Source organism: Salmo salar, chromosome 11, assembly GCF_965601325.2.
Source record: "Salmo salar chromosome 11, fSalSal1, whole genome shotgun sequence".
Classification (NCBI taxonomy): Eukaryota; Metazoa; Chordata; class Actinopteri; order Salmoniformes; family Salmonidae; genus Salmo; species Salmo salar.
In genome coordinates, this window is record NC_138301.1 from 35,651,309 (window position 1) to 35,669,870 (window position 18,562).

The following is an 18,562-nucleotide window of genomic DNA, read 5'->3' on the forward strand; positions in this document are numbered from 1 at the left end:
TTTCATCCTCTGTTTCCAGCTTGTCTTTAGTAACAGTGAACTGTGTGGTTTTACTGAAGGAATAAAGAAGTATGTTTCTCCCCGTCTGTATGACCCAATAGTAGTGTGTGGTTCTCTGTCTGTTTGACCCTATAGTAGTGTGTTGTTCTCCCTGTCTGTATGACCCAATAGTAGTGTGTGGTTCTCCCTGTCTGTATGACCCTATAGTAATGTGTGGTTCTCCCTGTCTGTATGACCCTATAGTAGTGTGTGGTTCTCTGTCTGTTTGACCCTATAGTAGTGTGTTGTTCTCCCTGTCTGTATGACCCAATAGTAGTGTGTGGTTCTCTGTCTGTTTGACCCTATAGTAGTGTGTTGTTCTCCCTGTCTGTATGACCCAATAGTAGTGTGTGGTTCTCTGTCTGTTTGACCCTATAGTAGTGTGTTGTTCTCCCTGTCTGTATGACCCAATAGTAGTGTGTGGTTCTCCCTGTCTGTATGACCCTATAGTAATGTGTGGTTCTCCCTGTCTGTATGACCCAATAGTAGTGTGTGGTTCTCTGTTTGTTTGACCCTATAGTAGTGTGTTGTTCTCCCTGTCTGTATGACCCAATAGTAATGTGTGGTTCTCCCTGTCTGTTTGACCCTATAGTAGTGTGTGGTTCTCTCTGTCTGTTTGACCCTATAGTAGTGTGTGGTTCTCCCTGTCTGTATGACCCTATAGTAATGTGTGGTTCTCCCTGTCTGTATGACCCTATAGTAGTGTGTGGTTCTCCCTGTCTGTTTTACCCCTATAGTAGTGTGTGGTTCTCTATAAGTAGAGGCTCCTCAGAGAAGGAAGGGGAGGACCATCCTTCTCAGTGAAATTTCATTAAAATAAAAATAGTGAAACACTAAAAAAGATAGCTTTTGTCCTCTGTGTATATTGACTTCAACACAAAACCTAGGAGGCACGTAGGCCTCACCCCCTTCCATAGACCTGCATGGTAATTTTGACCACTTCCAGAAGACGACCTCCAACCAATCAGCATTGATACGTATGAACTGACATGTTGTCATCCAATCATAGGATTAGGATCAGATGAAACGAGTGTTGTATTGGGGTTGTGCCGCAAAGCATTAGGGTGGGAATCTATGTGTTGAGGAGCTTGGTGACATTATTGGATAGAGATTGAAAAGTCATAGTTGAGCAATTTTACGATATTTTTCAATTCAAATTAGTTTCTTCAAATTACAGGAGACGGAGGAGGTAGATTATAAGTAGTTTTCTTGGTTTTAGAACATAATTCGTGTGTCCAGTTAGTGCAATTTATTTCAATTTGCCTTGCTAACTTCAGTAGCAAATAGTAGTAGCTAGCTACCAGCTCCAGTTTTCGCCAAAAACGCCACCGCAAATTTTGTTAACTTTTTGATGAAGAATCCCTTTTAATTCACTGTGGTACGCGGAAAATGTGCTAATTAAAACCGAGGGTCGACCTCTGCCTGAGATTAGTTTCACGAAGAAGGGTGAAAAGGTGAGGGTGTTCAATACCGACTGGTATCAAAAGTAGAGCTGGATAACAGGGCCTTTCATTAAGCCACCTGTATTTCTGGCCTTGCCTGCTTTTTGTAAAGTCTGAGCCTTGGCCGAAAGGTGGGTACAGTGACCTGAAGAACATCGATCGTTAAGATAAACGGCAAAATAAAAAGCAGGGAGCATATAAATGTCCACATCAGATTCAAGCTTCTGTGAAAAAGCCGCATCGATCATGGTGGAAGTCTTGATATTCAAACTGCGCAACAACGAGAAAGTAAGAAGAAACAGGGATGTTCTCAAGGGGCTTATCAACACCACTGCGTTTTCGCCATGCAATAATGGGCTTTTAGAGGACACGACGAGAGGGAAAGTTCCGCTAACAAGTGCAACACAAGGAACTTGCAGCGGTAATTGCACGTTACGATGCTTGACTTGCAGAACATATGGAACTTTATACTTTTTTTCTTGGATGTTCTGAATGATTTGATAGCTTCCATCGCGTCATTCATTAAAAGTTGGATGAAAGAGAGTTTGACGCGGAACATGTTTTATTTCGCGCGCGCTTAAGTAGGGTTTCCACTTTGCTCCGGTATTTATTTAGCAAAGATAACATAATCACTCCAGACAAACACAAGCAAAAACTCATGACATAAATGTTGCAGCAGCCTAGGCTATACCTAAACATTAGAGATCTGACATGCTGTATGGGATGAAAACGAGACAATCTTTCAGTCTGATTAACTGTAGGTTACTAATAATAGGTGCTGCATACAGCCTAAGCACCCAGTTCATCTGGTCAAGGTAAATAATTGGTCATGTTATGTATTTATAGTCCATTTGTGTGTCAGGAGAAAATGTGAATGTGATCAAATTTGGTTTATATTCAACATTGGGCTGGCTAGGCTGCCTAAACGTTTCCAACCCAAAATGATTAACTGGAATGAATCTATCAACATAATAGTGATGACAGATGTCAGTCATTTGTTATAAGGCCTACAGCTGCATAGGCCTGCATAACGCAAACATGCATGAAGCAAGCTCAGCCCTGTGAGTTCTGTCTATCAGTTGTCTGGGTCTGGGTAGAGGAAATCCCCCTCCTAATCTAGTCTAAATATAATTCATATGAACAAGTATAAGGTTGCTACAGTTTGACAGTTTTTAAAATAACCATGTGACCTGATTAGGAAAAACTGGTCACATCATAGCCCTTATAAAACCTTTTTACGACTGAATAATCACTGTCATACCTTTATAGGGTCCAGAGTTTTCCTGGTTAGGTTAACAGATAAGGAAAAACTATTGAGTCCCAGAGGGTAAATTGAATGTTTCCTCTCCAAGCACTGTGAGTACCCCTATCAATTTTCTCTCATTACTGTATGTAGAGTCAATCACACACAATCACATTATTACACATCTATGATTTTATTCCTTGCTTGGACTAACTCATTCTTAGCTTTTGTCTAACTGTGCATTGTGTTATTGTTTTTTGTCTTTCTAGTCAAATCCTGTCCTGCAATGAAGTCAAGCCTCTGAACACCTCAACTCATGCCTCGAACCCTCATTCAATCACTGCTGTGATCCCTTTCCAACACTGTAAGTAGCCCTCTCATTTCCATTCCCCGTAATATTGTACTATAAATGTCTTTATTAAATGCTTTAGGTTAACATAATCACTCTGACGATTTTTGAAACACACTTTGGCGTCTCTGTGCGTTCCTCCCCTATACCGTGGGTCTCCCATCCTCTTCCATTTTTCAAGTCACCAGCCTCCGCTGTTCTCTATAATCGCCTGGGGCTGTATTCAGCTCAGAGTATGAGTGCTGATCTAGGATCAGGGCCACCCTGTCCATATTATCTTTTTCATTATGATCTAAAATACAAAACTGATCGTAGATCAGCACTCCTTCTCTAAGATGATAAATGAATACGGGCTCTGATTCAGAATGTCAGATTACGGAGGCCCAGTGTTGTATAGTTGTTTTGATATTTCTGAGGATCCCCATTAGCTGAGGCAGCAGCTATTCTTTCTGGGGTCCAAACAGGATTAAAACAATTACATCACAACAAAACCTAACAGCACAATACATCATACAATATATTATTACTGTAATATTACAGATTTACAACATAACACGTACAATACAATAGTAGCCAAGGCAGGACAAGAAAACATCCCTGGAGGTAAATAAGTGCAATGATAACAATATATTTGACCGGACATTGTTTTCTTCGCCTCATGTCTATCCCTGGGACAATTGGAACAATAAAGGTAGAGGGGCCACTGAGTCTCTGTCTGTGCGTAAGACTAAACAGACTGTCAAACATGGATTATTTTGTGTGAGATGCAAACTAACGGGGGACCAGTACGGAGAAAAACTGTATGAAATGTATGCATTCACTACTGTAAGTCGCTCTGGATAAGAGCGTCTGCTAAATGACTAAAATGTCAAATGTAAATGTAAACTAACACCATCACTGCTATTTCTGTGTGTGTGTGTGTGTGTGTGTGTGTGTGTGTCTCTGTGTGTGTGTGTGTGTGTGTGTCTCTCTTTCTGTGTGTGTGTGCCCCTGTGTGTGTGTGTCTCTCTTTCTGTGTGTGTGTGTGTGTGTCTCTCTTTCTGTGTGTGTGTGTCTGTGTGCCTCTCTCTCTCTCTCTCTCGTGTCTCTCTCGCTCTCTCTCTGTGTCTCCCTCCCCCAGATTGCCATAACTGGGCCGGCTGTGGATTCCTGTGTGTTGTGACCAAGAGAACAGATGCCTTGGGTTCAGTGAAAACAATTACAAGGTTGCTTACTGTACACACACACACACCAGGCTGAGCCCACTGCAGAGGGGACAAGGCCTGCTCCCAGTGTTGTGTGTTTTCAGTTCCACTCCAGACTAATTCCTCCACATAGAAACAGGGATGTGTGTTTTCAGTCCCACTCCAGACTAATTCCTCCACATAGAAACAGGGATGTGTGTTTTCAGTCCCACTCCAGACTAATTCCTCCACATAGAAACAGGGATGTGTTTTCAGTCCCACTCCAGACTAATTCCTCCACATAGAAACAGTGTTGTGTGTTTTCAGTTCCACTCCAGACTAATTCCTCCACATAGAAACAGGGATGTGTGTTTTCAGTCCCACTCCAGACTAATTCCTCCACATAGAAACAGGGATGTGTGTTTTCAGTTCCACTCCAGACTAATTCCTCCACATAGAAACACAGGGATGTGTTTTCAGTCCCACTCCAGACTAATTCCTCCACATAGAAACAGGGATGTGTTTTCAGTCCCACTCCAGACTAATTCCTCCACATAGAAACGGATGTGTGTTTTCAGTCCCACTCCAGACTAATTCCTCCACATAGAAACAGGGATGTGTGTTTTCAGTCCCACTCCAGACTAATTCCTCCACATGGAAACAGGGATGTGTGCCTGTGTGTCTCTGTGCTTGATGAGGTCACCCAGCAGACAGAGCCAGAGGGAAACTGAACAGGCAAACATGACTGAACAGGACAGGAGGGAGGACCACTCTTTTCCGTCCCAAATGGCACCCTATTCCCTTTATAGTTCGCTAATTTTGAACAATGCCCACACATACACATGCATGCATACACACACACACACACGCACACACACTCTCCAGTGAAAATTACTATTTTTAAAACACTATCCACTACTGGGGATGTAGGGTGTGAGTGTATGTGTTGAACAGATGTTTTTATACACTGTGCTGATTTCCTCAACAAGTTGCAGCATTGCCCTGTACTGCCCCGGGACAGCAAGCACCCCTGCCTCCACGCAAAACAACTAGCAGGTACAAAGAATGTACAAATCAGAATGGGTGGAACACACGTTCCTTTTCAAAACAATGGTATGTACATGTCACCTCAAAGCAATATCACGTTGCAATGTCACAACAAATCACCGTTATATGATAGAAGCATGGCTTGTGAGAAGGAGAGGGAGAAAGATGCATAGATAAATAGAGAGAAAAGAAAGGAAGAGAGAATGTTTAAAAGGAGAAAGATGAGAGGGAGAGGAAATAGCTGGATGTCTGAAGGGACTCATAAATCCAGAAACAGGAATGAGGAAGATGACTATGTTGGACTCCCTGGGGGTTTGTGTTTGGAGTCTCAGTCGGGGGCTGGAGGAGGTTGTGAAAGACCAGGCGGAATTAGCGGAGGCAGGTGGAAGAATAGGAGTCAGAAACAATATTTGCTAAATGTACTGTACGGCATGATAAAGCAATCTGAATTGGAATGAAAGTTTGAGGGGCCAGGCTGTTTAAGAGTTGTAGTAGGTGGCTGGGGGGAGGATGGGGAGGGTTGCAAGAGATGAGGGGCAATTGGGGGAGGCAGTTTGGAATGGCAGTGAGCTGGTGGAGAGGTCAGATAGAGGTCAGGTAGGTAGAGTACAGTTACAGTACTGTGCTGCTCAATCACTCATCTGACATAACACACTGACATCCAGTCAGTGCGGCGCCACAGGTCAGTTCTATCTGAATCTCATACCTTATGAATCACAGCTTGAGACTAGATTGGATACAGATTCAGAAACACTGGTTTGGTGTATTGGATGCATCATGAGAAAATGTACAAGGCTTCGGAGGGGTCAGCACTGTGGGGAACCTCTGGCCTGGTGAAGCTGACAGGAGCTCAAAGACTAAGAAAATAGACCCCCTACTTTATCATCCCAGTAACTCTTCTTTCTCTTATCTGAGCAGACCGGAAACCTTTCAATATACAGTATACATTCAAACAATACTTTAGAACCATTTAAATATAATAAATTGGAAGGTTGTGCAGGACCATGGTAGATGAAGGAACCAAACTTTTCAGACTGTTAGAGTATTTATCTGCTCAGTAAGGCAGGGCATTATGTCTGCTGTTTGTAACAGTGTGTTATATGTCAAAATGTGATTGTATTATACATTGTGGACGAAAAGAGATCCTAATCAAATCTCTCACACTGTCTCCTGGTATTTTGTGTTGAAACTCCTTTACTTTATCACCACAGTTATTGCAGGTTGATAAAGTATGTGTCATGGTGAACTTTACCCAGCTACAGTATGCACAATTAACAAACCATTAAAACACAAAAATGATATTTGATTGATAGGTTGGTTGATTATTTCATCCCATTTGACATTTTGAAATGTTACCTGATTATGTCAGAGTAACTGTTCAGCAAAACCTTTAAAATGCTTTCAGAATAACATTGGACTATTTCATACTGTAGTTTCGATTGAAAAAATGACTGACTGAGACAGACAGACAGACAGACAGACAGATAAAGACAGGCGGACAGGGACTACTTGTTCACCAAGACAAGGTGTGTAAGAGTGTGTAATGATACTGTCAGGCAGCATTACTGTGTTATTATGTTGTCATTAGATCCATCAGGAATGTCAAATAGCCTCTTCACCTCCCTACAGCATACTGTCTCCACTAAGAACAACATGTAGCAGCAGATAGTGTGTGATGTACAGAGCCTTTGTCTTGGAGTGAATGTGTGCTTGGGTATTGCTGTGGTGCAGTAGAGGTGACTGAAGTGAACAGGATGTCAGAAGTGACTCAGGTGAGTGTGTGGTGAGGGGTCGGACAGGATATGATGTGTGCGTGCCTGCTCACATACGTGCATCCATGCAAGTACAGTTGAAGTGGGAAGTTTACATACACTTAGGTTGGAGTCATTAAAACTTGTTTTTCAACCACTACACACATTTCTTGTTAAACTATAGTTTTGGCAAGTTGGTTAGGACATCTACTTTCTGCATGACACAAGTCATTTTTCCAACAATTGTTTACAGACAGATTATTTTACTTATAATTCACTGTATCACAATTCCAGTGGGTCAGAAGTTTACATACACAAAGTTGACTGTGCCTTTAAACAGCTTGGGAAATTCCAGAAAATTATGTCATGGCTTTAGAAGCTTCTGATAGGCTAATTGACAATTTGAGTCAATTGGTGGTGTACCTGTGGATGTATTTCAAGGCCTACCTTCAAACTCAGTGCCTCTGATGATTTCTTTTGATTTTCCCATGATGTCAAGCAAAGACATTCCACATTTTTTTTAGACCTTCACAAGTCTGGTTCATCCTTAGGAGCAATTTCCAAACGCCTGAAGGTACCACGTTCATCTGTACAAACAATAGTACGCAAGTATAAACACCATGGGACCACGCAGCCGTCATACCGCTCAGGAAGGAGGCGCGTTCTGTCTCCTAGAGATGAACATACTTTGGTGCGAAAAGTGCAATATGTCCCACAACAACAGCAAAGGACCTTGTGAAGATGCTGGAGGAAAAAGGTACAAAAGTATCTATATCCACAGTAAAACGAGTCCTATATCGACATAACCTGAAAGGCCGCTTAGCAAGGAAGAAGCCACTGCTCCAAAACCACCATTTAAAAGCCAGACCACGGTTTGCAACTGCACATGGGGACAAAGATCGTACTTTTTGGAGAAATGTCCTCTGGTCTGATGAAACAAAAATAGAACTGTTTGGCCATAATGACCATCGTTATATTTGGAGGAATACGGAGGAGGCTTGCAAGCCGAAGAACCACATCCCAACCGTAAAGCACGGGGGTGGCAGCATCATGTTGTGGGGGTCCATTGCTGCAGGAGGAACTAGTGCACTTCACAAAATAGTTGGCATCACGAGGAGGAGAATTAGGTGGATATATTGAAGCAACATCTCAAGACATCAGTCAGGAAGTTAAAGCTTGGTCGCAAATGGGTCTTCCAAATGGACAATGACCCCAAGCATACTTCCAAAGTTGTGGCAAAATGGCTTAAGGACCACAATGTCAAGGTATTGGAGTGGCCATCACAAAGCCCTGACCTTAATCCCACAGACAATTTGTGGGCAGAACTGAAAAAGTGTGTGCAAGCAAGGAGGCCTAGAACCTGACTCAGTTACACCAGCTCTGTCAGGAGGAATGGGCCAAAATTCACCCAACTTATTGTGGGAAGCTTGTGGAAGGCTACCCGAAACATTTGACCCAAGTTAAACAATTTAAAGGCAATGCTACCAAATACTAATTGAGTGTATGTAAACTTCTGACCCACTGGGAATGAGATGAAAGAAATAAAAGCTGAAATAAATCTGCTATTGTTTTGACATTCTTAAAATAACGTGGTGATCCTAACAGACCTAAGACAGGGAATTCTTACTGGGATTAAATGTCAGGAGTTGTGAAATACTGAGTTTAAATGTATTTGGTTAAGGTGTATGTAAACTTCCGACTTCAACTGTATGTATGTGTGTTCCAAAGTGTTTCCAATGCCCCATTTCCCATAGGGAAACGGCTAGTGTGCCATACTTTTCTCTGGGGGCCGGCTGGACAGGGCAGACAAGGTGAGGTACATGACGTAGCAGCTGATGATGGAAGCCTGCAGGAGCCCTGAACGAGGCTGTTCTGTAGACAGAGAGCGAGAGGAGAGCTTGAGAACTAAGAACACACAATTATGAACTCTCACAAACGCACACACACAAATGGACAAACACACACATACACAAAGTGGGAGGTCAGGTCGAGAAATCGGCATGACATTTAATACATGGTAAAAACATCCTGGTAAAACCCTGGCATGTATAGAGAGAGGTCCAGAGGTTCTGTCTGAACAATGATAGACAGCAGTAGGAGAGATGACATCAGGTTAGATTATATGGCATCATCCACACATGGATGTTGGCTCAGCCTGAGATGGAGTAAGTGTTCCCTGCTAAGTACTGGAGGACAGACACACTGTCTGTTTCACATTGGTGGGGGTCTTCCAGGCTGCTGTCAGCTTTAAGAGCTTATTGGATGACACCATGGGTTTGTGTCTGTACTAACTCTTTACTGGGCTAAAAGACATCCTGATGAAATAATACCGTGCGTGTGTGTTCACGTGCGTGTGTGCATCCATTCGAGAGAAAGGGAGTGTGTGTGTGTATGCCATGTGCATTATTAGTGTCCACATCTTTGTGTGCGTGTGTGTGTGCAAGCATATATGTGTGTGAGAGAGAGCCAGAATGTGTGCGTGCGTGCGACTGCTCACTCTGCTGTACACAGGGCGTGACGGCGATGAAGGACATGATGCCACACAGGGTCAGGTTGGTCCAGAGCAGGACCTTGTTGGACTGGCAGGCGGTGGGGTGGGTGTAGTACTTATACATGAAGGTGAAGGCCATGGTGGCGATGCTGTAGAAGAACAGGGTGGCACACATCACCGCCAGGTACCAGCGCTTGTCCTCTACCGCCCCTGTTAACCTGAGAGGACAATCCAGAAATACACACATTACCATCAACCTGAGAGAACAATGAAGAAATACACACATCACCATCAACCTGAGAGGAGAATCCAGAAATACACACATCACCATCAACCTGAGAGGAGAATCCAGAAATACACACATCACCTTCAACCTGAGAGGAGAATCCAGAAATACACACATCACCATCAACCTGAGAGAACAATGAAGAAATACACACATCACCATCAACCTGAGAGGAGAATCCAGAAATACACACATCACCATCAACCTGAGAGGAGAATCCAGAAATACACACATCACCTTCAACCTGAGAGGAGAATCCAGAAATACACACATCGCCATCAACCTGAGAGAACAATCCAGAAATACACACATTACCATCAACCTGAGAGAACAATCCAGAAATACACACATTACCATCAACCTGAGAGAACAATGAAGAAATACACACATCACCATCAACCTGAGAGGAGAATCCAGAAATACACACATCACCATCAACCTGAGAGAACAATCCAGAAATACACACATCACCTTCAACCTGAGAGGAGAATCCAGAAATACACACATCACCATCAACCTGAGAGAACAATCCAGAAATACACACATTACCATCAACCTGAGAGAACAATCCAGAAATACACACATCACCATCAACCTGAGAGGAGAATCCAGAAATACACACATCACCTTCAACCTGAGAGGAGAATCCAGAAATACACACATTGATATGTAACTGAGTGACCTAGGGTGGTCTAGCGGTCTAAGCCGATGCCTCTGGAACACAAATACCGCCCCAGATGGCAACGCACTAGCCAAAGCAGTGTTCTAGCCAATTGCTCAATCAAAACCATGGTCTTGGTTAAGCAAGGGTCATAGTTACGCAGGGTGACTTGAGTGCATAATGCTTGCTCTGGTGTTGCTCTGGGCAGCTGGTTTAGTTCAGTGACAGGGCAGCTGGTTTAGGTCATTGACAGGGCAGCTGGTTTAGGTCATTGACAGAGCAGCTGGTTTAGGTCATTGACAGGGCAGCTGGTTTAGGTCAGTGACAGGGCAGCTGGTTTAGGTCAGTGACAGGGCAGCTGGTTTATGTCAGTGACAGGGCAGCTGGTTTAGGTCAGTGAAAGAAGGAAGAGAGAGGGCTCTATTCAGTTTGTATCAGTGAGGCGTTACAGATTGCGCAATAGAAATGTAAAGATATTTTCCGATTGAGCAGACATATGCAGCACTTACCGTGAATGCAGTCTAGGTAATATTTCCCTTACATTTCAATAACGCTGTAAAGCTGAACTTCCGCGATACAGATTGAAGAGAGAGAGAGAGAGAGAATACAGAAAGACAGACAGATAAAGGTTTCTGGGAAGAGGTATACTAATCTTGTAACCCAGAACCAAATATTGCATGCATGCTGACCATGCAGAAACTAGATTTCTGTTATGTTATATTGATGTTAAGTCTGTCATGAGAGACTAGGGGAGAGGGAACATGACCGTGTGGGACTGGGACACCATGACAGGGCTTACACAAGCTTCCTGGTAACTGTGTTTGGCTAGGAGAGGTTCCAGACAGAGCAAAGCCTCTTAAGTTGTGTTAGCTACAACTCTGACATGGGGGGCGAGGGGGTCAGCATTTAACTGACATGCCACGCACACACATACTGTATATATACACACAAACACGCACAAACACACATACGCGCCTGCACGAGAGCATCTCACACATAAACACCCATTCCTCACATACAGCAGCGAGAACAACAGCTGGAGTGGATGTTTTACTGTAAAAATAAGAAACATCTGGAAACAAGATGCCTGTCAGAGGATGAGAGAGTGAGAAAAAGAATATTGAATGGGGCAAGAGAGAAGGAAAGAGATTGAGAGATGGGAATAAGTGAGTGAGAAACAAAGGGACAGAGAGAGAGAGAGAGAGGAGAGAGAGCGAGAGAGAGACAGAAGAGAGAGAGAAACAGAAAGGGAGAGAGGAGAGAGAAAGAGAGAGGGAGAGAGAAGGAAAGACGGAGGAGAGAGAGCGAGAGAACAAATAAGAGATGTTGGACAGGGAGATGGGATTGAGGGGGAGATGAAAAAGCTACAGAGAGAGAGAGGGTAAGCAGTAGTAGTGTTGTTTGAGGCCCTCCCCTTGAGGACAGTTTTTATTAAAACAAGTCTGTCTGATTTATACAGCGATGTTGGAGAGGGGAGGAGAGGTGGAGCAGAAGAGACAGATAGCAGGCCAGTGAGGGACTGAGCAGGGCAGTCAGAGTGATATGCTACATACTCTATGCTACATATGTAGCACAGGAGAATGGTGAGGGGAGGATGGCTTATAAAAATGGCTGGAATAGAGTGAATGGAGTGGTGTCAAACACATGGAAACCATGTGTTTGATATATTGAATTCTTTCCGTTCCAGCCGTTACTATAAGCCCGTCCTTCCCAATTAAGTTGCCAGTAGCCACCTGTGATGTATAGGAAGTAAAGGATATGTAATTGTGCTGCACTCTTGTGCCCAGACCATGCCTTCTGAACTGCCCCTTAAAGTTGTATTGCATTGAGTTGAACGGAGTTGCAATCATGAGTTACAGACGACCCCGAACGGGAGAAATGGAAACCCTAGCACACTGCAACAGCTGCAGAGGAGAGGAGCAGCTCCTAGCTGAAACAGATCAGTACAAGGTAACATCCAGTCAAACTGCAGCTCCTAGCTAAAACAGATCAGTACAAGGTAACATCCAGTCAAACTGCAGCTCCTAGCTGAAACAGATCAGTACAAGGTAATGTCCAGTACAGTCAAACTGCAGCTCCTAGCTGAAACAGATCAGTACAAGGTAACATCCAGTCAAACTGCAGCTCCTAGCTGAAACAGATTAGTACAAGGTAACGTCCAGTCAAACTGCAGCTCCTAGCTGAAACAGATCAGTACAAGGTAACGTCCAGTCAAACTGCAGCTCCTAGCTGAAACAGATCAGTACAAGGTAACATCCAGTCAAACTGCAGCTCATAGCTGAAACAGATCAGTACAAGGTAACATCCAGTCAAACTGCAGCTCCTAGCTGAAACAGATCAGTACAAGGACTAGTCAAACTGCACTTGCGCTTCTATGGTTGGAGGACATGGCCTGTCCTTCTCCAACACAAGGACCCCAGCATCTACTCTCACACCCTCTGCTTCAACTGACAACTGCCCAAACTCCATATCACCTCTCATCCCCAACACACCACACTAAACCCCCCCAAGACCTCCCTCTAACCCCCCCCACCCCCCACACACACACACTTCTCCCTCTCCTCTCACCAGTTCTTGTTCCAGGTGTGGGCGAATGCTGTGATGAGACTGAGTTGGATGAGGATGAAGGCAAATCCTCCCACCACGCCTACATAGTGCCAGGCTGGGAGAGAGAAAGAAATGGAAAGAGAGAGAGAGACACAGAGAGAAACAAAAAGACAGACAAAGAAAGAAACAGGTTTGCTGTCTAACTCACTTGATGCAGGCCCATTCTGAATGAATGTGTAGTCCAAATGTATGTATACTTTTAAAATTATATATACAGTACCAGTCAAAGGTTTGACACACCAACTCATTCAAGGGTTTTTGTTTATTTTTACTATTTTCTACATTGTAGAATATAGTGAAGACATCAACATTATGAAATAACACATATGGAATCATGTAGTAACACAAAAAGTGTTAAAAAATCTAAATATATTCTCTATTTGAGATTCTTCAAAGTAGCCCCCCTTTGCCTTGATGGCAGCTTTGCACACTCTTGGCATTCTCTCAACCAGCCTGGAGTGCATTTCAATTAACAGGTGTGCCTTGTTAAAAGTTAATTAGTGGAATGTATTACCTTCTTAATGCATTTGAGCCAATCAGTTGTGTTGTGGCAAGGTAGGGTTGGTATACAGAAGATAGCCCTATTTGGTAAAAGACCACGTCCATATTATGGCAAGAACAGCTCAAATAAGCAAAGAGAAATGACGGTCCATCCTTACTTTAAGACAAGAAGGTCAATCAATCCGGAAAAGTTTCTTCAAGTGCAGTCGCAAAAACCATCAAGCGCTATGATGAAACTGGCTCTCATGATGACCGCCATAGGAAATGAAGACCCAGAGTTACCTCTGCTGCAGAGGATAAGTACATTTGAGTTACCAGGCTCAGAAATTGCAGCCCAAATAAATGCTTCACAGAGTTCAAGTAACAGACACATCTCAACATCAACTGTTCAGTGATTTCTTAAGAATTCAAGGCACACTTAACCAGCATGGCTACCACAGCATTCTGCAGCGATACCCTATCCCACCTGGTTTTCACTTAGTGGAACTATCATTTGTTTTTCAACAGGACAATCACCCGACCGCAACCCAATTGAGATGGTTTGGGATGAGTTGAACCACAAAGTGAAGGAAAAGCAGCCAACAAGTGCTCAGCATATGTGGGAACTCCTTCAAGATTGTTGTAAAACCATTCCTCATGAAGCTGGTTGAGAGAATGCCAAGAGTGTGCAAAGCTGTCATCAAGGCAAAGGGTGGCTACTTTGAAGAATCTAAAATGTAAAATATATTTTGATTTGTTTAACACTGTTTTGGTTACTACATGATTCCATATGTGTTATTTCATAGTTTTGATGTCTTCACTATTATTCTACAATGTAGAAAATAGTCAAAAGAAAGTTAAACCCTTGAATGAGTAGGTGTGTCCAAACTTTTGACTGGTACTGTATATGAGAGTATTTTCTTATGTGTATGTTGCAAAACACATTTCCTCATCAAGAATAACATACTGTAGTCATCTATTAAATAATTAAGTTATAGCACAGAAGATTCAGAGGCAGAGGAACAGCCATAAGACATGTAGGATCTGAGACCAGTTACTGTGTCACGATGAGATTTACTGCTGCTAGAACAACACTATCCAACCACAGAGAAATTTATGGTGGCTTGACTGCAGGGTGAATCTCGTGAGATGATGAGTAGGTCTACAGTGCCCCCTATCGGTATTAAAATAGAACTGCACCTATTGCTTTCAGCTAGGGCAATCCTATGTGTTGAAAGTTTAGCAATGTATTCTAAGAGGGAATCTTGATTGTGTGTCCAGGTTGCTCACCATGCAGGAAGGACTCGGTAGGGATGAAGAAGGCAGCAGTACACATCCCAAGCAGGGTGATGAACTTCAGAAACCAGAACCTGCATTAGGACCAGACAGGACCAGTTATATGGTTGTATACCTAACATTTGCATAATAACATGTTTTTTATATGTTTGTTTGAAACCATCTAGGGACAACTACCCACCTACAATATATACTGCCCTATATACAGAGGACGTGCAGATGAAGAGCATCTTAGTTAAGAAGCTGCATGACACAAGGGAAGTGAATGGAAGAATAGTTGAGTAGGCAGGTCTAAGGAAAGTGAAGCTGTGATCACCTTGTATAGCCTTGATCGATTATAATATTTCAAACCTGTACAGGTCTAAACCTGACACATAATTTAAGTCGAAGGTCTGAGGTACAAAATGTGCTTGAATGTTGAGGGTGGGTGGAATAGGAGGTGGGGTACCTTCGGAAAAACAAATTATGTCATGACAATTATTGTTGCATATGGGATATAACGTTTAAAAATGCTTAACGTAAGAAAAAAATAGTTACTCACACTGATGTCAAGTTAGGATTCTGCCCCCTGTGCGCACTGAGAAGTGCCCAGGAGTTCCAGGGCCCTGTGGCCGACTGTCTGACTTCTCATTAACAAGAGCCTTATGGTAGATATGCCACAGAGGGCCAGCTAGAGGCCATGTGTCTCTCAAAGCCTAACCCTCCTATCCCCAACTCACTGCTCTATTCAACCCCCCCTAGAGCTCGTCACTGCTCTTATCACCCCCCCTAGAGCTCGTCACTGCTCTAATCAACCCCCCTAGAGCGCGTCACTGCTCTAATCAACCCCCCTAGAGCTCCTCACTGCTCTAATCAACCCCCCTAGAGCGCGTTACTGCTCTAATCGACCCCCCTAGAGCGTGTCACTGCTCTATTCAACCCCCCCAGAGCTTGCACTGCTCTAATCAACCCCCCTAGAGTGCGCCACTGCAATAATCAACCCCCCTAGAGCGCGTCACTGCTCTATTCAACCCCCCTAGAGCTCGTCACTGCTCTAATCAACCCCCCTAGAGCGCGTCACTGCAATAATCAACCCCCCTAGAGCGCGTCACTGCTCTATTCAACCCCCCTAGAGCACGTCACTGCTCTAATCAACCCCCCAAGAGCGCGTCACTGCTCTAATCAACCCCCCTAGAGCACGTCACTGCTCTATTCAACCCCCCTAGAGCACGTCACTGCTCTATTCAACCCCCCCTAGAGCTCGGCACTGCTCTTATCACCCCCCCTAGAGCTCGTCACTGCTCTAATCAACCCCCCTAGAGCACGCCACTGCAATAATCACCCCCCTAGAGCGCGTCACTGCTCTATTCAACCCCCCTAGAGCTCGTCACTGCTCTAATCAACCCCCCAAGAGCGCGTCACTGCTCTAATCAACCCCCCTAGAGCGCGTCACTGCTCTATTCAACCCCCCTAGAGCGCGTCACTGCTCTATTCAACCCCCCCTAGAGCTCGTCACTGCTCTAATCAATCCCCCTAGAGCGCGTCACTGCTCTAATCACCCCCCTAGAGCTCGTCACTGCTCTTATCACCCCCCCTAGAGCTCGTCACTGCTCTAATCAACCCCCCTAGAGCGCGTCACTGCTCTATTCAACCCCCCTAGAGCTCGTCACTGCTCTAATCAACCCCCCTAGAGCGCGTCACTGCAATAATCAACCCCCCTAGAGCGCGTCACTGCAATAATCAACCCCCCTAGAGCGCGTCACTGCTCTAATCAACCCCCCTAGAGCGCGTCACTGCTCTATTCAACCCCCCTAGAGCACGTCACTGCTCTTATCACCCCCCCTAGAGCTCGGCACTGCTCTTAGCACCCCCCCTAGAGCTCGTCACTGCTCTAATCAACCCCCCCTAGAGCGCGTCACTGCTCTAATCAACCCCCCTAGAGCGCGTCACTGCTCTATTCAACCCCCCTAGAGCACGTCACTGCTCTATTCAACCCCCCCTAGAGCTCGGCACTGCTTATCACCCCCCCTAGAGCGCGTCACTGCTCTAATCAACCCCCCTAGAGCTCGTCACTGCTCTAATCACCCCCCCTAGAGCGCGTCACTGCTCTATTCAACCCCCCTAGAGCTCGTCACTGCTCTAATCAACCCCCCAAGAGCGCGTCACTGCTCTAATCAACCCCCCTAGAGCGCGTCACTGCTCTATTCAACCCCCCTAGAGCGCGTCACTGCTCTATTCAATCCCCCCTAGAGCTCGTCACTGCTCTAATCAATCCCCCTAGAGCGCGTCACTGCTCTAATCACCCCCCTAGAGCTCGTCACTGCTCTTATCACCCCCCCTAGAGCTCGTCACTGCTCTAATCAACCCCCCTAGAGCGCGTCACTGCTCTATTCAACCCCCCTAGAGCTCGTCACTGCTCTAATCAACCCCCCTAGAGCGCGTCACTGCAATAATCAACCCCCCTAGAGCGCGTCACTGCAATAATCAACCCCCCTAGAGCGCGTCACTGCTCTAATCAACCCCCCTAGAGCGCGTCACTGCTCTATTCAACCCCCCTAGAGCACGTCACTGCTCTTATCACCCCCCCTAGAGCTCGGCACTGCTCTTAGCACCCCCCCTAGAGCTCGTCACTGCTCTAATCAACCCCCCCTAGAGCGCGTCACTGCTCTAATCAACCCCCCTAGAGCGCGTCACTGCTCTATTCAACCCCCCTAGAGCACGTCACTGCTCTATTCAACCCCCCCTAGAGCTCGGCACTGCTTATCACCCCCCCTAGAGCTCGTCACTGCTCTAATCAACCCCCCTAGAGCTCGTCACTGCTCTAATCACCCCCCCTAGAGCGCGTCACTGCTCTAATCAACCCCCCTAGAGCTCGTCACTGCTCTAATCAACCCCCCTAGAGCTCGTCACTGCTCTAATCAACCCCCCTAGAGCGCGTCACTGCTCTAATCAACCCCCCTAGAGCGCGTCACTGCTCTATTCAACCCCCCTAGAGCACGTCACTGCTCTATTCAACCCCCCCTAGAGCTCGGCACTGCTTATCACCCCCCCTAGAGCTCGTCACTGCTCTAATCAACCCCCCTAGAGCTCGTCACTGCTCTAATCACCCCCCCTAGAGCGCGTCACTGCTCTAATCAACCCCCCTAGAGCTCGTCACTGCTCTAATCAACCCCCCTAGAGCTCGTCACTGCTCTAATCAACCCCCCTAGAGCGCGTCACTGCTCTAATCAACCCCCCTAGAGCGCGTCACTGCTCTATTCAACCCCCCCTAGAGCTCGTCACTGCTCTAATCAACCCCCCTAGAGCGCGCCACTGCAATAATCAACCCCCCTAGAGCGCGTCACTGCTCTATTCAACCCCCCTAGAGCTCGTCACTGCTCTAATCAACCCCCCTAGAGCGCGTCACTGCAGTAATCAACCCCCCCTAGAGCGCGTCACTGCTCTAATCAACCCCCCTAGAGCGCGTCACTGCTCTAATCAACCCCCCTAGAGTGTGTCACTGCTCTATTCAACCCCCCTAGAGCGTGTCACTGCTCTAATCAACCCCCCTAGAGCTCGTCACTGCTCTAATCAACCCCCCTAGAGCGCGTCACTGCTCTAATCAACCCCCCTAGAGTGTGTCACTGCTCTATTCAACCCCTCTAGAGTGCATCACTGCTCTATTCAACCCCCCTAGAGCGCGTCACTGCTCTAATCAACCCCCTAGAGTGTGTCACTGCTCTATTCAA

The 18,562-nt window shown here is 45.3% G+C and overlaps 1 protein-coding gene and 1 long non-coding RNA gene across 3 annotated transcripts in view; one reads left to right on the plus strand and one right to left on the minus strand.

Moving 5' to 3' along the window:
* The window catches only part of LOC106562556 (serine incorporator 4), a 42,686-nt gene that overhangs the window by 4,850 nt on the left and 19,274 nt on the right, over positions 1 to 18,562 (minus strand). The window contains exons 4-7 of the mRNA XM_045689424.2: positions 14,850 to 14,929; positions 13,041 to 13,134; positions 9,532 to 9,743; positions 8,811 to 8,906 (exon numbers count right to left, since the gene is read on the minus strand). Coding sequence (XP_045545380.1) covers positions 8,811 to 8,906; positions 9,532 to 9,743; positions 13,041 to 13,134; positions 14,850 to 14,929 — 482 coding nt within the window. The remainder of the gene's footprint in view (positions 1 to 8,810; positions 8,907 to 9,531; positions 9,744 to 13,040; positions 13,135 to 14,849; positions 14,930 to 18,562) is intronic.
* Positions 366 to 6,589, plus strand: LOC106562557 (uncharacterized). 2 transcript variants are annotated; one of them, XR_001319064.3, is made up of 4 exons: positions 366 to 1,493; positions 2,751 to 2,837; positions 2,994 to 3,088; positions 4,194 to 6,589. It is a non-coding gene; the product is annotated as an uncharacterized LOC106562557 (long non-coding RNA). The 2 variants fall into 2 exon arrangements; XR_001319062.3 differs by having other exon boundaries at positions 791 to 2,837.